Source organism: Marmota marmota, unplaced genomic scaffold (assembly GCF_001458135.2).
Source record: "Marmota marmota marmota unplaced genomic scaffold, marMar, whole genome shotgun sequence".
Lineage (NCBI taxonomy): Eukaryota > Metazoa > Chordata > Mammalia > Rodentia > Sciuridae > Marmota > Marmota marmota.
The window spans coordinates 5,523,952-5,541,172 of NW_025999863.1; the positions used below are offsets into that span (position 1 = coordinate 5,523,952).

At 41.8% G+C, this 17,221-nt stretch overlaps 1 protein-coding gene across 9 annotated transcripts in view; it reads left to right on the plus strand.

Annotated features, from left to right (window-relative positions):
* Hnrnpm (heterogeneous nuclear ribonucleoprotein M) overlaps positions 1-17,221 on the plus strand; it is a 31,396-nt gene that overhangs the window by 11,407 nt on the left and 2,768 nt on the right. For 5 of the 9 annotated variants that reach the window (XM_015503748.2, XM_015503749.2, XM_048813430.1 and 2 more), the window contains 7 exons: positions 366-415; positions 1,430-1,490; positions 4,426-4,527; positions 6,107-6,151; positions 6,615-6,692; positions 14,079-14,132; positions 15,883-16,685. In XM_015503748.2, the coding sequence (XP_015359234.1) occupies positions 366-415; positions 1,430-1,490; positions 4,426-4,527; positions 6,107-6,151; positions 6,615-6,692; positions 14,079-14,132; positions 15,883-16,685 (1,193 nt within the window). The remainder of the gene's footprint in view (positions 1-365; positions 416-1,429; positions 1,491-4,425; positions 4,528-6,106; positions 6,152-6,614; positions 6,693-14,078; positions 14,133-15,882; positions 16,686-17,221) is intronic. The other 4 variants (XM_015503743.2, XM_015503746.2, XM_015503745.2 and 1 more) reach the window with 3 other exon arrangements.

A 17,221-nucleotide genomic window follows, 5' to 3' on the forward strand; every position in this document is an offset into this window, starting at 1 on the left:
GCAAGACTGTCACTGAGTATCTCACCCAAAAACCATGGTACTTCAGAAAGGTAGTTCATCTGGCCCATTGGATCTGTATAGAAAACTGGGATGTGGCTGCTTACGAGGAACTTTGGTAAAAAGTGTAAGGTTTTGAATGAAGCTTCGCACCTAAGGAGTGAGCCGAAGCTTTAAATTCTTCTTCCCTCAAGCTTTCTTTGTTTCTCTTATGCTTACTGTAGAAGCAAATGCTGAAACATAATTAAGAATTGAAATTGCTTGTAAATTCACCACTTAGATCAGTAGCAGTGTAGTATTTTTTCTTTTGTATTTCTCTTGTTGTGCAGTTTTATGATTGTAAGAAGTAGCCTTAATTTTAACATCAGCTATGTTTAACGGCCAACTGCTCTTTGATAGACCAATGCACGTCAAAATGGTAAGTTAATAAAATCTTTCTCTAACAATATACTTATTTAAATCTAGTGAAAATGTGGCATTGAGTGTGCATACAATCCCTGTACTAAACAACAGATTAATTTAAATTTAACAGGGTATATAGTATGTTAAACACATTTATTACAGACAAAAACCCTTTGCTCATGCAGCTCTTGTTTCTAGGTTTTTCTTCTTTCCATAGTTGGCTGTTATTGGCATGTTCAGGAAGTCAGTTGAGTATGCTGAATGAGCAAGTGATCATTTTCAAAGAATGGTTATATATGTGGATTCCTAGTTTTCAAAGTATAATGTTTGATTAACATTGTATTTGTGAACATAATTGACTTTGATTCAGACACTTTTTTTTTTTTCTTGAGAATTTTAATATTTACTTTTCGGCGGACACAACATCTTTGTTTTGTATGTGGTGCTGAGGATTGAACCCAGGCCACAAGCATGCCAGGCGAGTGCACTACTGCTTGAGCCACATCTTCAGCCCTGATTCAGACAGCTTTTAAAGATCTGTTGGAGTATTTAAGTCCTAATAAACGTTAGCCCTGCTGTGGCAGTGCCAAAGATAATAGTTTATACAAACATGACCAGAATGTGCTGAGGGCAATCTAGTTTAGGACTCAACAGGAAGAAGATAAGGAACTGTAAAACAAAGTTTTAGTTTCTTTAAACGTTTACTTTAGTTTTTTGAATAGATAATGGATTCATAGACTCAAAGGTCAAAAGGCATGAAAAGATTGTGTGAGAGTTTCACTTGTATTTCTTGCCCAGGGGCCTGGTCACCCCATCCCTACCTCTAATAATACACTTGTGTGTTTTTACCACACAAAGTGACAGGCAAGCTCCCATGTGTCTTTCCACCCTTGCATAGTATTTCATGGCATAAATAAACATACCATAATTTATTTATCCAGTTCTGTGACAACGCAAATTGTTTCCTCTTTTGCTGTTGTAAACAGTACTTCAGTGTGTACTGAGATATATTAATTTTTCTCTCTTTCAGGATGAAAGAGCCTTACCAAAGGGAGACTTTTTCCCTCCTGAACGTCCACAGCAACTTCCCCGTAAGTATTTCAGTTATACTAATCAGAAAACTATGCTACAGTTACACTTGAACTTGTCAGTTTAGTCTGGAGCTCTCTTGACCAGTTCTTTTCTATAGATTTTTCAGAGTGAGATATGAGCAGAAAATTCACACCCTAAGAAGGGGTTATTAGGATGATTTTTGTGGTAAGGCAGGCTGCCAAGATGTAAAAGACAAATGTAGTGGGCATTTTGAAAGTGTCCCGCGCAGAATCTGCAAAGGGAATTAAAGCCAGGTTGTACTGAGGGTCAAAATACATTGGTTGGTATTTTTACCCAAAATACCATATGGCCCAGCAGTTGTCTAAAAAAAGTCAGGATGTGACCTGTTAGATGATATATATATAAGTGAAATATAGTAAATTTATATGTTGAAACATTTGTCATAAAAAGGAAGGGAATACTAATAAGAGCATGGATGAATTTTTATTGCATCTATAGGAAACGTATAGAATAGCAAATTCCATGAAGGCAGGAAGTATATTAGTGGGGCTGGGGAGGATTAAGTGAGGAGTTATTCTTACTGGGGATGGAGTTTCTTTTGGAATGATGAAAATGTTTTGAAATTAAATGACAGCCATGGTTGCATAGCTCTGAATATGCCCCAAATCCTTGAATTCTGTAGGTGTAAAGATAACCAACCATGTAATTTTTATGAAGAATTAAAAAGTAATTGGCTGTTTGCAACATCTAGGTGAAAATCTGTTTTGTGACAAGGAAGGCAAGTGATTGGGTGTGGTTGAGTGGTGCTTATCAGCATGGTGTTCTAACAAGTGGGAGTCTGAGCACTGACTTAGTGGGAGTGAGGGTCTGTGGCAGCATGAGATCTTGGGGAGTTGGTGGTACAGGCAGGGATAGCCTATGGCAAGAAGGTTGGTGGTAGGTATGAGACCTGTGTGCTATGCCAGGGAGGACAGCAATCCCACAGGTGGACAGGGGGCTGTCTGTCTAGAAGGAGAGTCAGTGAGCACTGCTGGTCTGCAGCAGTAGCTCTAGCCACAGTCCTTTCTGATGGAGATTGAATAGGAGCTTAAATAGAGCACCAGCTCTCAATAGTGGAGCATAATACACTTTTGTGTGTGGGGTTGGGGGCTACTGGGGATTGAACCCGGAGACTGGCTACCACTGAGGTACATCCCCAACTCTTTTTATTTTGAGACAGAGTCTCCCTAAATTGCTAAGGCAGGACTTGAACTTGGAGATCCTCCTGCCTCAGCCTCTAGAGTTGCTGCACCACTACAGCCAGCTAGAGGTAGATCTTGAGCAAAGTTGGTGGCTTAAAGAACAGGAGATTAGGACTGGGGATGTACCTCTCTGATACTTGCCTAGGAGGCCCTGGGCTACCACACACACACACACACGCATAAAATATTACCAATAAAGAATAGGAGATTAGGGTTGGGGGTATACTCAGTGGTAGTGTGCCGAGCATGTGTGAGGCCCTGAGGTCCGTCCCTAGTACAAAAAGTAAATAGGATATTGGCTTAATCTGTTGAAAGGCACCATTATTTAGAGAGGGACCACATTTCCGTGTCTCAACACACCCACTTGCAAGTAAATGATCACTTGCCGTGCTTCTGTTGACTTTTGTGCCTGGAGGAGGAGGAAGATGAACAGGCACAGTGGGCCATAGGGAGCCCATTATTCCTGGCTCTTGGTCTCTAAGCACAGTTCAGATGGTCAGCTTCAAAGCCTAATTGCTTTGGGAATAAATAAACTTGGTGATTTCTTGCTGTTGTTGCTATGCAATTAAAAACAAGGATGTTAATCAGATTAAATGCCTGGGAACTTGTGGGAGGTGTTTTTTTTTCCCCCTCAATCTCAGTTTAAGCCTCAGACTGTGGTTATGCAGTGCATTATATAGGTATCAGTTCTTTTGACTGTTTGCATAGATCACTCTCTATTCTTTGTGTCCTTGTTTGTGCTTGTGGGGCATGGAGCTGAGGGTAGATTGCATATCGAGTTCGGAAGCTTAGTTGGCAGGGAGATAGGTTTCTTGAATATACTAGCTTCATTGTTATTAAACTACCCAGGTTCATAGTGTGGCACAGTGTGTAAATTGGTTTTCTCATGAGAGTTCTTTGGGCTGCCAGGTCAGGAGGCAAGTGTTGGCACCAATATTTGTGCTGCTTGCCACCTGATTTCTTGAGTTACTTTTTAAATTTAATTTTTGGTATTGGGGATTGAACGTGGGGCACATGCATGCTCTATCACTGAGCTACATTCCTAGCCTTTTTATTTTATTTTGAGACAGTGCCTTGCTAAGTTGCCTAGATTGGTCTCAGACTTGTGGTCCTCCTTCCTCAGTCCCCAAGTAACTGAGATTACAGGAGTACCCCACTGCATGTAGTTTTGAGTCACTTTTTTTGATGAAACTTTTCTCAACTCATGGTGTAGGCAAACAAATAGGTGCTCAAGATTCTTACTGTATATTGTTAATTGCTCCTGGCAGCTTTGAAGTAAAATTGATTTTTTTTTAGCTGCTTTTGTCATGTAGTACACACCATATACTCTAATCTGATCACATGTAAATAGCTGTGTCTTAATAAAGGGCAGTACTTGCTAGTCATATTGGTGTACACTTGAAACCCCAGCAATTCATGGTGAGGCAGTAGGATCACAAGTTCTGGGCCAGCCTGGAACTTAGCAAGAATCTGTCTCAAAAAAAAAAAAAAAAAAAAAAAGGATAAAAAGGCTGGAGGGTATGTAGCCCAGTGGTGGAGCATTCCTAGGTTCAGTTACCAGTACTGCAAAATAAAAGGGAGTGTACCAGTATTGAAATTTGAATCAACTATTGAATTTGCTTGGGATCAGGGGAGGGAACAGGGCAGCTGTAACACACAGACTCTTGTCTTTGAGGGTCAAGTTCTGCTAAGAAGGGTAATGTATGCTTCTGACTTTCTTTTTTCCTTCCAGATGGACTTGGTGGTATTGGCATGGGGTTAGGACCAGGAGGGCAGCCTATTGATGCCAATCACCTGAACAAAGGCATTGGAATGGGAAACATAGGGCCGGCAGGTGAGAATTACAGTGTACCTTGATTGGGGATTTTGGGGGGAAAGTTAAAATTATTGAAGTTAATTATTTGGATAAGTATTTCGAATGGAATAAAGATTTAATCAGGACAAGATTCCCTCGTTGTTATATCTAAGCTTTTTTTTTTAAAATATTTTGTAGTTATACATGGACACAATATCTTTATTTTATTAATTTTTATGTGGTGCTGAGGATCGAACTCAGTGCCTCACATGTGCAAGGCAGGCGCTCTGCCACTGAGCTACAACTCCAGCCGCTCTAAGCTTTGTTTTGATAAGTAATATTGATAAGCAGTGTTTTTTTTTTTAATGAGTTGAATCCTTTTTTTAAAAAAAAGCGATTTTAATTTTCATACCCTTTCATTTTATCCTCATAATGACTTTCTGAGCTGAGATAGTTATGCCATTTGATAAAAGGAGGCAAGTCAGAGAGTTAATTGGTCTTGCCCAAGGTCACACTGTCAATGACAGACTGCATTTCTCCTGGCAATGGGACCATAGCACTGCTTTGAAACCCTGTTAAGTTTGATACCAAACCATCCTGGGCTCTCTCGCCTGATGTTGGGATGGCATCTTCTAGAAGTAGGAACACTGAGAGATGCAAGAAGGTGTGGAGGGCTTTCCTGTATAACATAGCTGTCACAGGTCACAAGGAAGGATGAATGTTTATTTATTTTTTTTTTCCAAACACAATACCTTTATTTGTTATTTGTTTATGTGGTGCTGGGGATCGAACCCAGTACTTTACACATGCTAGGCAAGCGCTCTACCACTGAGCCACAACTCCAGCCCTAAACATTTATCTTTGTTCAAGAAGACAGGGAACAGCTAATGAATTGTAAAAGCTTGGACTTGTAGAATAAACTTAAACTTTGCTGAATAGCATTTTTATTTTGGTACAAGGCATTTCTTTATGCTTTTAAGGAATATTTCATTTTTATAACCCCAGACTTCAGTTTTTCTTTTTTTCTTTTTTAAATTTAAATTGTGATACAGGTGCCTCATCACCATCATTTTTTGCATATCCCTGGTCTTTGTTCCAGAGTCAGCTCTGAAATAAACCTGAAATGTATGCTGAGCAGTCACAACCTGAAGTGACTGTGCCACCTAATCTACACATGTATATACATACTTCCTTGTCCGGCACTAAAAAACGGTGAATGCAGGAGGAAGCCTCAGTGTTTAGAAACTATTTTAACTTTCACAGGGATTTTAGGAAAAGTTCACTTCTGTTTCATTAAATAAAATTCTAAAAAGTGAATGTTTCATAATCTGTGTCTGGTAATTATATTCCATATTTAATACTATCCAATTTGGTCATTTAATAAAACTGTAGAATTTTAACCGCCATGATGATTATTTGGATAAAAGGCTTAGAAAAATTTGCTTGGGATATGATTTTTGGCAACTGAAATGGTAGGGTGTCTTCCCCCCCCCCCCTTGACAAAAAATATTCATCATCAGAAATATTTTTGTTTATTGGTTTGGAATTTTGTGCTTTCTAAGTTTAAACACTACTGCTTTGACATAATTTTAGTTTGCATTGACTTTTTCTTTTTAAGGAATGGGAATGGAAGGCATAGGATTTGGAATAAATAAAATGGGAGGTAAGAAATTTAAAACGAAGTACAAATATAATTACTTTTAGGTATGGTTCCCCCCCCCCCTTTTCTTTCTTGTCTTTTAAACCCTGCATGAAATTCTTTGTTTCCAAAAGGTTTGAATCTACAAATTACTTTTCTTACCTGCCCATTATTTTCAGTGGTTGTCGTTGGCTTTTGGTTCTGGCTTTCTCACTAGTTAGCTCTGTGACCTTGGGCAACTCACTTCATCTCTCTGGACCTCTTTTTGCTTGTGTATTCATTGAGGGGGTTGGATCAGGTTAGCTTTCTGAGGATGGTGATTTTTAAACAAGGGAACCAGTATTTTTTGTTTTTCAAAAGCCCTTTAACTTGGTAAGTTCTTGGCAGAGAATGCCTAAGGTGAAACGTGAAAAACCTTTCCCTTTCCCTGATCAGACGTCTCTTCAGCCTCCTTGGGATGGCACTAAAATGCAGATCTCTCTTGCAGGCATGGAGGGACCCTTTGGTGGTGGTATGGAAAACATGGGGCGATTTGGATCTGGGATGAACATGGGCCGAATAAATGGTAAGATTTATATATTTCTTCCTCCTTACACCTGCCCTTTGCTGACTGAAGCTCTCAGGTGACCTTTAGGCTGCAGGCCCACTTTCAATGACATCCCACTTCTGTTTTTCTGCTCAATCCCGTTGTCTTGAGATTGCCTTAAATATTTCAATAGGTAGACTTAGTTGGACTTAATAATAGGATTACTTTGTTTAGTCACTCTTAAATTGTCCCATGTTTCTAAGTCTTCTTAGTAATTATTTAGTAAAAATTTAGTAAAATTTTTAATAAAAATTTAAAAACTTTCATTTTGCCTTTATCACTTAAGCATGTAGACATCTGTGGTTGTGTTTTGCACACCTTAAAAATGGTCTCCAAGACAAAGGATTCTTTGAAGTTTTTGATCAAGTTCTTCTCAGGAGTTCTGGGATGGGTAGTTCTTGACAATTTGCCCTGATGATTCCATGTTGTGGACAGAGAGAGACACATTATAAAAACCATAGATTCCTTTAATTTATCATTTACATAACACAGATTCTCATTTGTTGTCATTCAGATCTTAGAGCCCTCCTCTTAACAGGAGTATAATGATGATGATGATTATAATAATGTGTTCTAATAGTTCTTGCCAGAACCACATGACATGTGGATACTGTTTTCCCCATTCATCAAAAACTGGGGCACAGAGAGTGGCTTGCCTAAGGTCATGTGGCTAGTAAATGCCAGGATGTGAATGAACCCAGGCTGGCTCCAGAGCCTGGCTCTTCATCATGCCTCAATCCTGCCTTTTGGAACTGCCTCCAGCACAGCGTTATCTCTAGGGCTGAGAAACCAGAAGTTGTTCTTTTGAAGCTGTCGCTATGCTGGTTTACTCTGTGATCCTCATTTGCTGGAAAGCTGCTTTTATACATAACATTTATTGGAAGGGAAAGTAACTGAGAATTTAGGTTTAAATGTTTGCTGGTCTGTGAAAATAGTAAAGAGCAAGTGTCTTACTAGAGTAGACAGTCGAACTTGAAGGGAGGAGATATTCCTGATGAACAAACCAGACTACCCTTCTTCCAGAGCATAGGAAACTAAACTATGGGAAGGGTTTGCCTTTTTCTTGGGTGCCTTGTTTTAGAAGATGGTGGAAAGATCATCACCATGAGGAATGCAAGGACAGAGGTCTGTGTTTCCAGTGTGCTTTAAGGTTTGCCTGTTGTTTGTGTGTGGAGGATTTTAATAAAAAGTAAAAGTTTGGAAAGTCCGATTTGATAAAATGTTGACTCAGAACCTATTAGTCATTAGAAATAAGTTTGTTTGTTGTTCTGGGGAGTGGAGTTGTACAACTTTGAAGTTGATGAGAACAGGAGTAGGACAGCCCTGGAACCTCTGCTGAGTTTGTGACTCAAGTCTTATGTAAGCTAAGCTAGCAGGTGTAATCCATCAGTTAAGAATTCTGAGCCTGGTCATAAAAGATTCAAAGGTTTCTGTGAGAACTAAAAATGGAGCCTGTGTTCTTAGACTTTGCCCTTAGATGTAGATATTTGGTGTCCTCCCTCTTTGTCCTCTGCAGTAGAGAATAGGGACTTCCTTATACTGGATTTGGGTTATAAGATTTGGGTGAAATAGAACCCTTGGGTACTATGTCAAAGGAAAATTTAAAATCACACTGTGAAAAATTTAAAGCTGTTTTGAATTTAAATTGTTTAGTTGATGATGGTGGTAATGCGTTTATTGTGGTTCTGGGTGCTGACTTTAGACTGAATTATGGGACTTTTTCAGGGCCAATGAATTAATACAGGTCTAATTTTGATAGAATGGCTCTGAAAAGTAAATGACTGTCAGTTATCAAATGTAGATGTTTAATGCAATAATTGACAGTGAAATTCTCTCAAGTCCCCCTGCCCAATTTGCTCCCAAATTGAAGTTCTCACAGGATTCCCTGTCAGCATTTGGGAAGATGGTTTCCAAGGTCTTTGCCAATGCATTAAACCTGCATATGACTTTTCCTTATCTGAGGAGGGGGATTGCAGCCTTCACAGGCTTATCAAAGGGGTTAAAGGAGAGCATCAGTTCCCCAATTATGATGCCATTTATGATTTCATTTTGGTTGTTCTTTTGAGCCACTTCTGCCCACCACCCTCAGACTTGCACGAGTGAGATAATATTTTGAGCAGATAGCACACCACTAATCTAGGGTTTCACTTTGAGCTTATTTCAAACTATGCTTAAGTCAGGCTGGGCACGGTGGCACACACCTGTAATCTCAGCGGCTCAGGAAGCTGAGATAGGAGGATTCAAAGCCAACCTCAGCAACAGTAAGGCACTGAGCAGCTCAGTGTGACTGTGTCTCTAAATAAAATACAAAATAGGGCTGGTGCCACTGAGTTCAATCCCCAGGACCAATAAAAAATGAAACAAACAAACAAAAACTATGCTCAAGTTGACCAATGCCAGAGGTCTTCTTACTTTATAATGCTGGTTTGAGCCTGCTTCCATATCTCTATAAAGTGCTGATCCTTGAAAGGGTAGGGATACGGGCTACTTACAAACATATTTTTGTAGTTGTTTAATAAAATGTGTCCTGTGTACCTAATACTTACAAAGAGTGAGATTGATAATACTAGATTATTGAAGGACCTCTCAGTATGGGAGGGAGACATGGTGTGATGCATTATGAATCTTGGATGAGATGACTGTACTTTAAAGAAATAGCTAATACTAGGAGTCACGAAAGGCTTACTCAAGCATCTGTCAGTTGTGGTGGGCCATTTTCCCAGGAAAGATCAGAACTTTGTTTTTAAAGGACATTAAAACATCAGAAGCACAGTGTGGTGGCATACATCTATAATCCCAGCAACTTTGGTGGCTCAGGTAGGAGGGTTGCAAGTTCAAAGCCAGCCTCAGCAACCTAGGGAGACCCTGTCTAAAAATAAAAAGTACTGGGAATGTACTTTAGTGAAAAAGCACCCTGATTTCAATCCCCCAAACACCTTCTGATCAAAAAGAAGAGAAGTTGTCCAAATCCTATTTTGTAGATGGGACCAGTGCACTAGTCAGTGGAGAAATCTTATATGCATGCATATTTCTTTCTTCTGCTTGGGTGTGTGTTTTTTTTTTTTTTTTAAGTTGGACACAATATATTTATTTTATTTTTATGTGGTGTTGAGGATCGAACCCAGGGCCTTGCATATACTAGGCGAGTGCTCTACCACTGAGCCACAACCCCAGCTCCAAGGTGTCCTTTTTGTGTTATAGCAACCTTCCATCCACCCTCACTAGGCAGGTAATTCAGGAGCCAAGGTGGTTGTGAGGATTATTCAGTACAATAGTAGTTCCAGGCAGGGCATATGTTAAGTGCCCAGTAGGTGTTGTTACTGTTACCAGCAGGGTCCTCTTCCTTTAACTCCGTATGCACTGCAGGTGAGCACTGCAGGTAACCTACTAAGTATTGTGGTAGTGTGTGGTGTACCTGTTGTGTGGTTGTAATAGACATTGTAGATACATCCTTTTCTAGAATTTGTGACTTTGATTTTTTAAAGAATCGGGTGAATGATGGTTTCCTGTAGAATAGTTAGTTACATAGGTCAACTTGGTAGTGGCTGTTATGTTTATAATTCTTGTTTAGTTTTTAATGTCTGAAACATAATGTTTATTTCTGGAAAGGCCTAAGGTAAAATATATGTGAATGTGTGTATATATGTATATATTCCCCTGCCTCCACACACACACACAGTTGGCGGGTGGTTTAGGTGGAGGATTTGAAAGAAACTTTGCCAGAAACAAGATGAGAATGTCTCCAAGCTTTGGAGAGCAAATGGTTAGATCCTTGGCAGAGGAATGGTTAGGATGGCCCCGTGGATCCCCATGTGGGTGAAGTCCACCACCTGGACTGAAAGGCTGCTGAGGCTCAGCTTGATGTTGGGACTTCTTTCTGCTGGCTTTCCTTAGGCTTTTAAAATAGTCATATGCTTATCAAGAGGATTAAAGGAGAGTGAGGGCTCTGTGGTGATTGACAATATGGGATTTCTGGTTAGGAGTAGTACCATTTTTCCTAGTAGTCTTTCAAATGGTTTAAAAAAATTGGCATAAGGTTTTTGCATGTTTTGGGAATTAGAACTGCCTCATGCATCTCTTGCTGCATAACTCTGTTAACACTTTCGCTCTGGTAGAGTTTTTGAAGGCTCTGCTAAGTGGGCAGTAGTCTTTCTCCTCCATGGTTTGTGGCAGGTGTCCCATTTAACAGAATTTAGTCTTGCGCGCTTGCTGATGCCTTTGGAAGGAACCTAGATTGATCATGGAAACCTCCTAACATTGGAAGGTCTTGAATATTGGGGTCTGAGTTTCCTTTTGGATTAGATGGCAAAGCAGTTTCTTCTTTACTTTTCCATGGATGTGGACTTTTGCCATTTAGGTCCCTGTGTTTCTTAGAATATGTCAGTTGAATTTTCCTTCATTATTGGGGAGGAAGGAGATCAGATGTTCTTGGGCTCTGAAGTTGTTTTTCTCAAAGGCAGTTTAGAGCATGGTAACCTCCTACTTGCTTCTGTCTCCTTGAAGGTACCATGGGTGAGGGATCAGGATTCTTAAGATTTTCACTGCTAGTTGGTGTTAGTTGTTTTCCTAGAATTTATGAAGGCCCTAGAAAGATTGTCTTCAGAGTCATCCTTAAGTCTAGCATCTCAACTCTTCAGGTTGTTATTAGGCCTTCTGTCCTCCATGTTTTTTCTTAAGTTTAACTACTGAAACTGTTTCCTACAGAGTGGTCTATTGTTTGGTATATCCTTGTTTCTCTTTTTTCCCTTACCATGGTTAGGTAACTCGAATGGTTTTCTTTGATTTTACTAGGCTGCTAGTGAAAATTTACTTCTGGGCTTGCTTGGTCTGACTACCTATATCTTTATCTTAGATTTAATAAACCTTTAGAATTTTGAAGGGTGAGTTCATATTTGTATGTGACTAGGGTAGGTATTCTCTTGCCATTACTGGCCTCATTTTCATGTCCTGAAATAGTAGGTTATTTTAAAAAATATTTAAGACTTAGCATAATTTGGCTTCAAATATCAGTTTGGGGATGCCTATGGCAAAGACCAACAAGACGACATGTGACTTTACACCTATAGTCACTTTTTCTTGTTCCTAGCCTTTAATCATTGCCAGTCTGTGACTCTGACATACCTCTGTGATGAACAGCTTGGCCTCATTCCTCTTCCTACAGTGGTATACTAGCAGATGTGGGCAACAGGGAACTCTTACTGCCTGAACCTGAACGGAAATATCATCCGCAGGGTTTCCTGTCCTGCTGTTTTGGCAGCTTTTTAAAGATTGGGACTGTGTGTAGTCTCTGTCCTGGAATTCCCTGGTATTACTTGTGATCAGACCCAAGGGAGTAAAATAGTCTTTGTCCCAAATAAAATATTTAAATTGGGTTTTGAGAGTATTTACCTGGGTTTTTGTTTGTTTGTTTGTTTAATTCTTTGTGTCCTTTATTGTAGCACTCTTCTGCTCAGTGTGCTTTCTCATATCATATTAGTAGATCTTTGCACTTTGAACAAACGAGTGTACTTGGTGCTTCAACGCTATAGATAGATCTGTGGTCCTTGACCTTGAAAGGATATGTTGCAGTCAAAGAGATGATACTCAGTAGTGGCCCAAGATAACACCAGAGGTCAATACTTGGCAGTGGGCTAGTGAGGAGAACTGTGTGAGGTCCTCAGGCTGTCATATGAATAGCATGTGAAGTATGTTAGAACTTAAAAAGGCACCTCTCTGGATAGCTACTGGATATCCTGTGTTCAGAGCAATAGTATAGGAAGATAGTGCAGGAGGTGCAGTTGCAGCTGGAGGGCTGAGGGTCTGGGTGTGTTTGGCATAGTCCATATATTGGCAGACAGGTTAGACAGTGTCAGTACAGAGGCTTGGAAGTGAGTGTCTAGTGGTCAAGGAAGACTGGAGAGAGAACAGTATCAAACTGGGTGGGAGTCAGTACAGGGAAGGTCTGTGAATACCCATGGAAAGAATTCGGCTTTTCAAATACATGGTACATCAACTCAGTGTTCTTGCAGGGAATCGTTTGTTCTAGGGGCTGTGATCAGAAAGCATAGTGAATCTTGGCATGGCAAGCTGACCAGGATCTCTGGTGTGATGGAAGAATAAGCCCCGTGTTTGCTGGCAGGCAGGAAGTCCGTTATTTCTTGGTGTGCTTGCCTACCTCCTTCCTCTAGTGGTTAGTTGGAGTACAAGAACAGCCATGGGGTAGGTTTTAACTGCTTATGAGTTTTTTTGGTGTGGGATTGGATGGGGGGCTACTGGGGATCGAACCCAGGGTCACTTAACCACTGAGCCACATTCCCAGCCCTTTTCATTTTTTATTTTGAGACAGGGTCTAAGTTGTTTAGGGCCTTACTGAGTTGGTGAGGTTGACCTTGAACTTGAGATCCTCCTGCCTCAGTCTCCCAAGTTGCTGTGTTTACACACATGCACCACACCTTCCGCCCACCTTTGTGGTTTTTGATGATAATGAGATGTGTTTTGAGGCTGTTGTCCAAGTTGCTGATTTTCTTCAGGACCAGAGAAGTTGGTTTCATTTTCTCCCACATACAAAAGACTGAAGAGAAACTTTAAAAGGTGACACTAATGACAACATTAGGCTAAACTGAAGGATGTTTGGATGAGATGTTGGTCAGCAAGCAGCAGTGCTTTTTGTTTGGGACAATTGGGTGTGTGTGTAGTGAGTGTGCATATGTATGTGTGTGTATTTTCCTTAAGTTTTGTCTGTTGCTAATTCACCATCTCATCCAGCTCACGCTCACTTCAGGTGGGGCTGGCACAGTCAGGTTGCTATATAGTATTTTTATGCCAAGCATGAAATTATGTAGTATGCTCAAGCACTGTGTACAGTGCTGTTGATTTTCACCTTTCAGGTAGTAAGTATAGCTTTGGTTTTTATTTGATCTATAATAATGAATGCAGGCTTCAAACTTCTGAGTAGTTCCAGAGAGGCCTTAGTTTTTCTGCTTGGGTGAAATGGGAAAGCCTAATTGCTGAGAGTCTAGACCAGCTTTAGAAAACTGTATTGAGCAAGGACCAAGGGCCCTGTTCTTGCTTTGACTTTCTGAGTTCAGCTCCCAGATGCATACAGTTCCTCGCTCTGCTGGACGCATTTGCACGTGACCTTGTGAACTGGGCCTCAGACTCTGGAGCTACATGGGATGCTAGCATTGTGACCCATCAAGGGTGCTTCAGTTTCCTATAAAATGATCATGTCTGTTGTGTGTATTTCTCAAACCCCTTAACCTTTTTCCTTTTTCTTTCTTTTAAAATTTTTAACTAGTAGTGTTTCTACTTTGAGATCTGTTAAGAGCAAGTTTCTATTGCCGTAGAGAAATTTGGCTAATTATTTTTTCTTCCTGATTTCCTTAGAAATCCTAAGTAATGCACTGAAGAGAGGAGAGATCATTGCAAAGCAGGGAGGAGGTAGGAAACGCTTAGTTTGATGTTTTGATTTTTAGAAGAGGTTGCTACCGTGGGGGATAGCAGAGCATAGTGGGCTCTGACACAGACTGCCCAGGGTGGGGTGTCTAGTTCTGCCTCTTCTAGCTATGTGACATGTGGCAAGTTACTTAACCTCTCTGTTTTCGTATTACCTTGTAATATGGGGATGCAGTAGTACCTACATCAGAGGGCTGTTGTGAAGAGTAATTGAGCCAATGCATGTAAAAAAAAGTACTTAAATGAGTGCAATGTGTGTTAGCCATTGTTATTACAATACTGATATTTGGGGATTTTGTTTTATCTGACTGTAAAAGTACATCAGCTAATATACAACAAATGCTTACTAAAATGTGTGCATGCACTCATTATAAAAACCTGGAAAATGCCAAAGAAAGTAATTATTATTTGCCGGCCCACCACCTAGTGGTGAGTGCTATAAACATTTTGGTATATACGCTTCCATAGAATACACAGTTTTATGGGCACTTGGAACTAAATGTACTTTTTTTGCCCGATTTTTCCTCAAGGCTCTTGAGGGGTTAGCCATTGCCTTGGATCCCCACTTGTTGGGTATTTCTGTTTGTGTGGGGGGAAGGCTCTACCTGGTGCTGTCTCTTCCTAGTTCTGTTGGCATTGGGTGCTAGCCTCATTTCTGCTGCTATTGGGCAAGCACCTTTTTCTTTTATAAAATGTTAGGATATTAGATAGTTGTTAACCCGTTTCTGCTATGAAAGTCTAATATTCTTAAAGTTGTGCTTATTTTTTTTGCCATTTGGTGTGCTGCTATTCAGCTAAGGAAACGGGCACAGAGAGGTGGAGTGCCTTGTGCCAGGTCACATTCTTGGTCAGCTATAGAATCAGTTAAAAAAACTGCTGAATTTCTTCTTCCTGAATTTGCATCTTCAATTGGGTTGCTTGAGTCAGTAACTGGGCTCCCTGTGGTCAACAGACACATGTGGGCAGTATGAAGCTTGGGAGGAGCCTGGAGATCTGCGAAGTGCTTGAGGGTGGCCTTGGTCCTGGAGCCAGTCTTCCCTGTCCAGAATTGCAAGCTCCATGGACAAGGGTTGCTGTGTACTGACTCTGGATCTATTTCAGAGCCTACCCTGCAGTACTGTCATCATTTTCCTTCCAAGGCCAGCAGAGTTATAGATAAACTGGTTGGTGATTTCCCTGATACAAACTAAGGTCCTCCAGGAAATGGCCAGTTGTGTGCATTTGTACACAGAGGATCTCTTGTGGGTGTTTTTGTTTGTTTTCCTTATCCCTGCTTGGTTACATGACTATAAAATTGCTTTTCTGTGCCTTGGAAGTGCTAAGGGAATGCAGCCACACTGGCCACCAGCAGGCAAGTTAGAGGGACAGGTTGAGAGAGTGTAGAAGTTGTGACTTTGAATGACCTCCACATAACTTCTGTTTGCGTGAATGAGTGTGGGGTTTCGCTTGTCACAGACACTAACACTTCAGAAACAACTGTGTGGTATGGGTGTTGTTCTTAAATTTTATTATGGAAATTTCAACTGTAACAGGACAGGAAGAATGATTATAAGGACCCCACATTACCTATTACTTAGTTTTAGTAACTGTTACGATTTGAGGGGTCTTTTAATGTTAAATCACTGTGGGGCTAAATTGCTAATCTGTGGGTAAGCTTGTGAACTGAAGTGCCCAGGCGTGGCATGGTGTACACACAGATACCTGACATCTCCTGTGTTTTGTGTCCCTGTTTAAGGTGGAGGTGGAGGCAGCGTCCCTGGGATCGAAAGGATGGGCCCTGGCATTGACCGCATTGGGGGTGCTGGCATGGAGCGCATGGGCGCAGGCCTGGGCCATGGCATGGATCGAGTGGGCTCCGAAATCGAGCGCATGGGCCTGGTCATGGACCGCATGGGCTCCGTTGAGCGCATGGGCTCTGGCATCGAGCGTATGGGCCCACTGGGCCTCGACCACATGGCCTCCAGCATCGAGCGCATGGGCCAGACCATGGAGCGCATTGGCTCTGGTGTCGAGCGCATGGGTGCCGGCATGGGTTTCGGCCTGGAGCGCATGGCCGCGCCCATCGACCGTGTGGGCCAAACAATTGAGCGCATGGGCTCTGGCGTAGAGCGAATGGGCCCTGCCATCGAGCGCATGGGCCTGAGCATGGAGCGCATGGTGCCCGCAGGTATGGGGGCCGGCCTGGAGCGCATGGGCCCTGTGATGGATCGCATGGCCACTGGCCTGGAGCGAATGGGCGCCAACAACCTGGAGCGTATGGGCCTGGAGCGCATGGGAGCCAACAGTCTAGAGCGCATGGGCCTGGAGAGAATGGGCGCCAACAGTCTGGAGCGCATGGGCCCAGCGATGGGCCCAGCCCTGGGCGCTGGCATTGAGCGCATGGGCCTTGCCATGGGTGGTGGCGGTGGTGCCAGCTTCGATCGTGCCATTGAGATGGAACGTGGCAACTTTGGAGGAAGCTTCGCAGGTTCCTTTGGCGGAGCTGGAGGCCATGCTCCTGGGGTGGCCAGAAAGGCCTGCCAGATATTTGTGAGAAATGTAAGTGGCTCTTCAGGAACTCTTTGGTGTTGTTATACACAGGGGATGATCTCAGTGAACTGACGACTTGTGGGCTCAGGGTAACGGGTGTTCCTCTGAAGAGACAATGGACAGCATGGAGAGCACACCTTACTCTTGTCCCCAGAGTCTGGTGCTAATTCATTGTGAAGGCTTACAAAGGAACAGTGGTTCTGCAGTTGCCTGGGCTTCCTGATGTGTCTGTTGACCAAGCAGACTATGAGCTGAAAGATTTTAGTTTCTGATCCCTTGGCTTGAGGAGCACCCGTGTTTTGGTATAGTGATTCAGAGAGAGGTGGCTATATATTGAAGTATTTGTAACGATTTGACCACCTTTAGCCACTGTTGAGTTCTGTAATCTGCTTACACCAGGCTCTGTATGTTCTGCTCCCTGCATGATGTTCCCAGACACTAGAGATAAGGCCACAGGGAGTGAGCTGGCTGCCCTACTTCAGAACCTCATTCTAGATAGACTTATTTGTTCTCTGCTGATCAATATCAGTGTGGAGTTTGGCCAG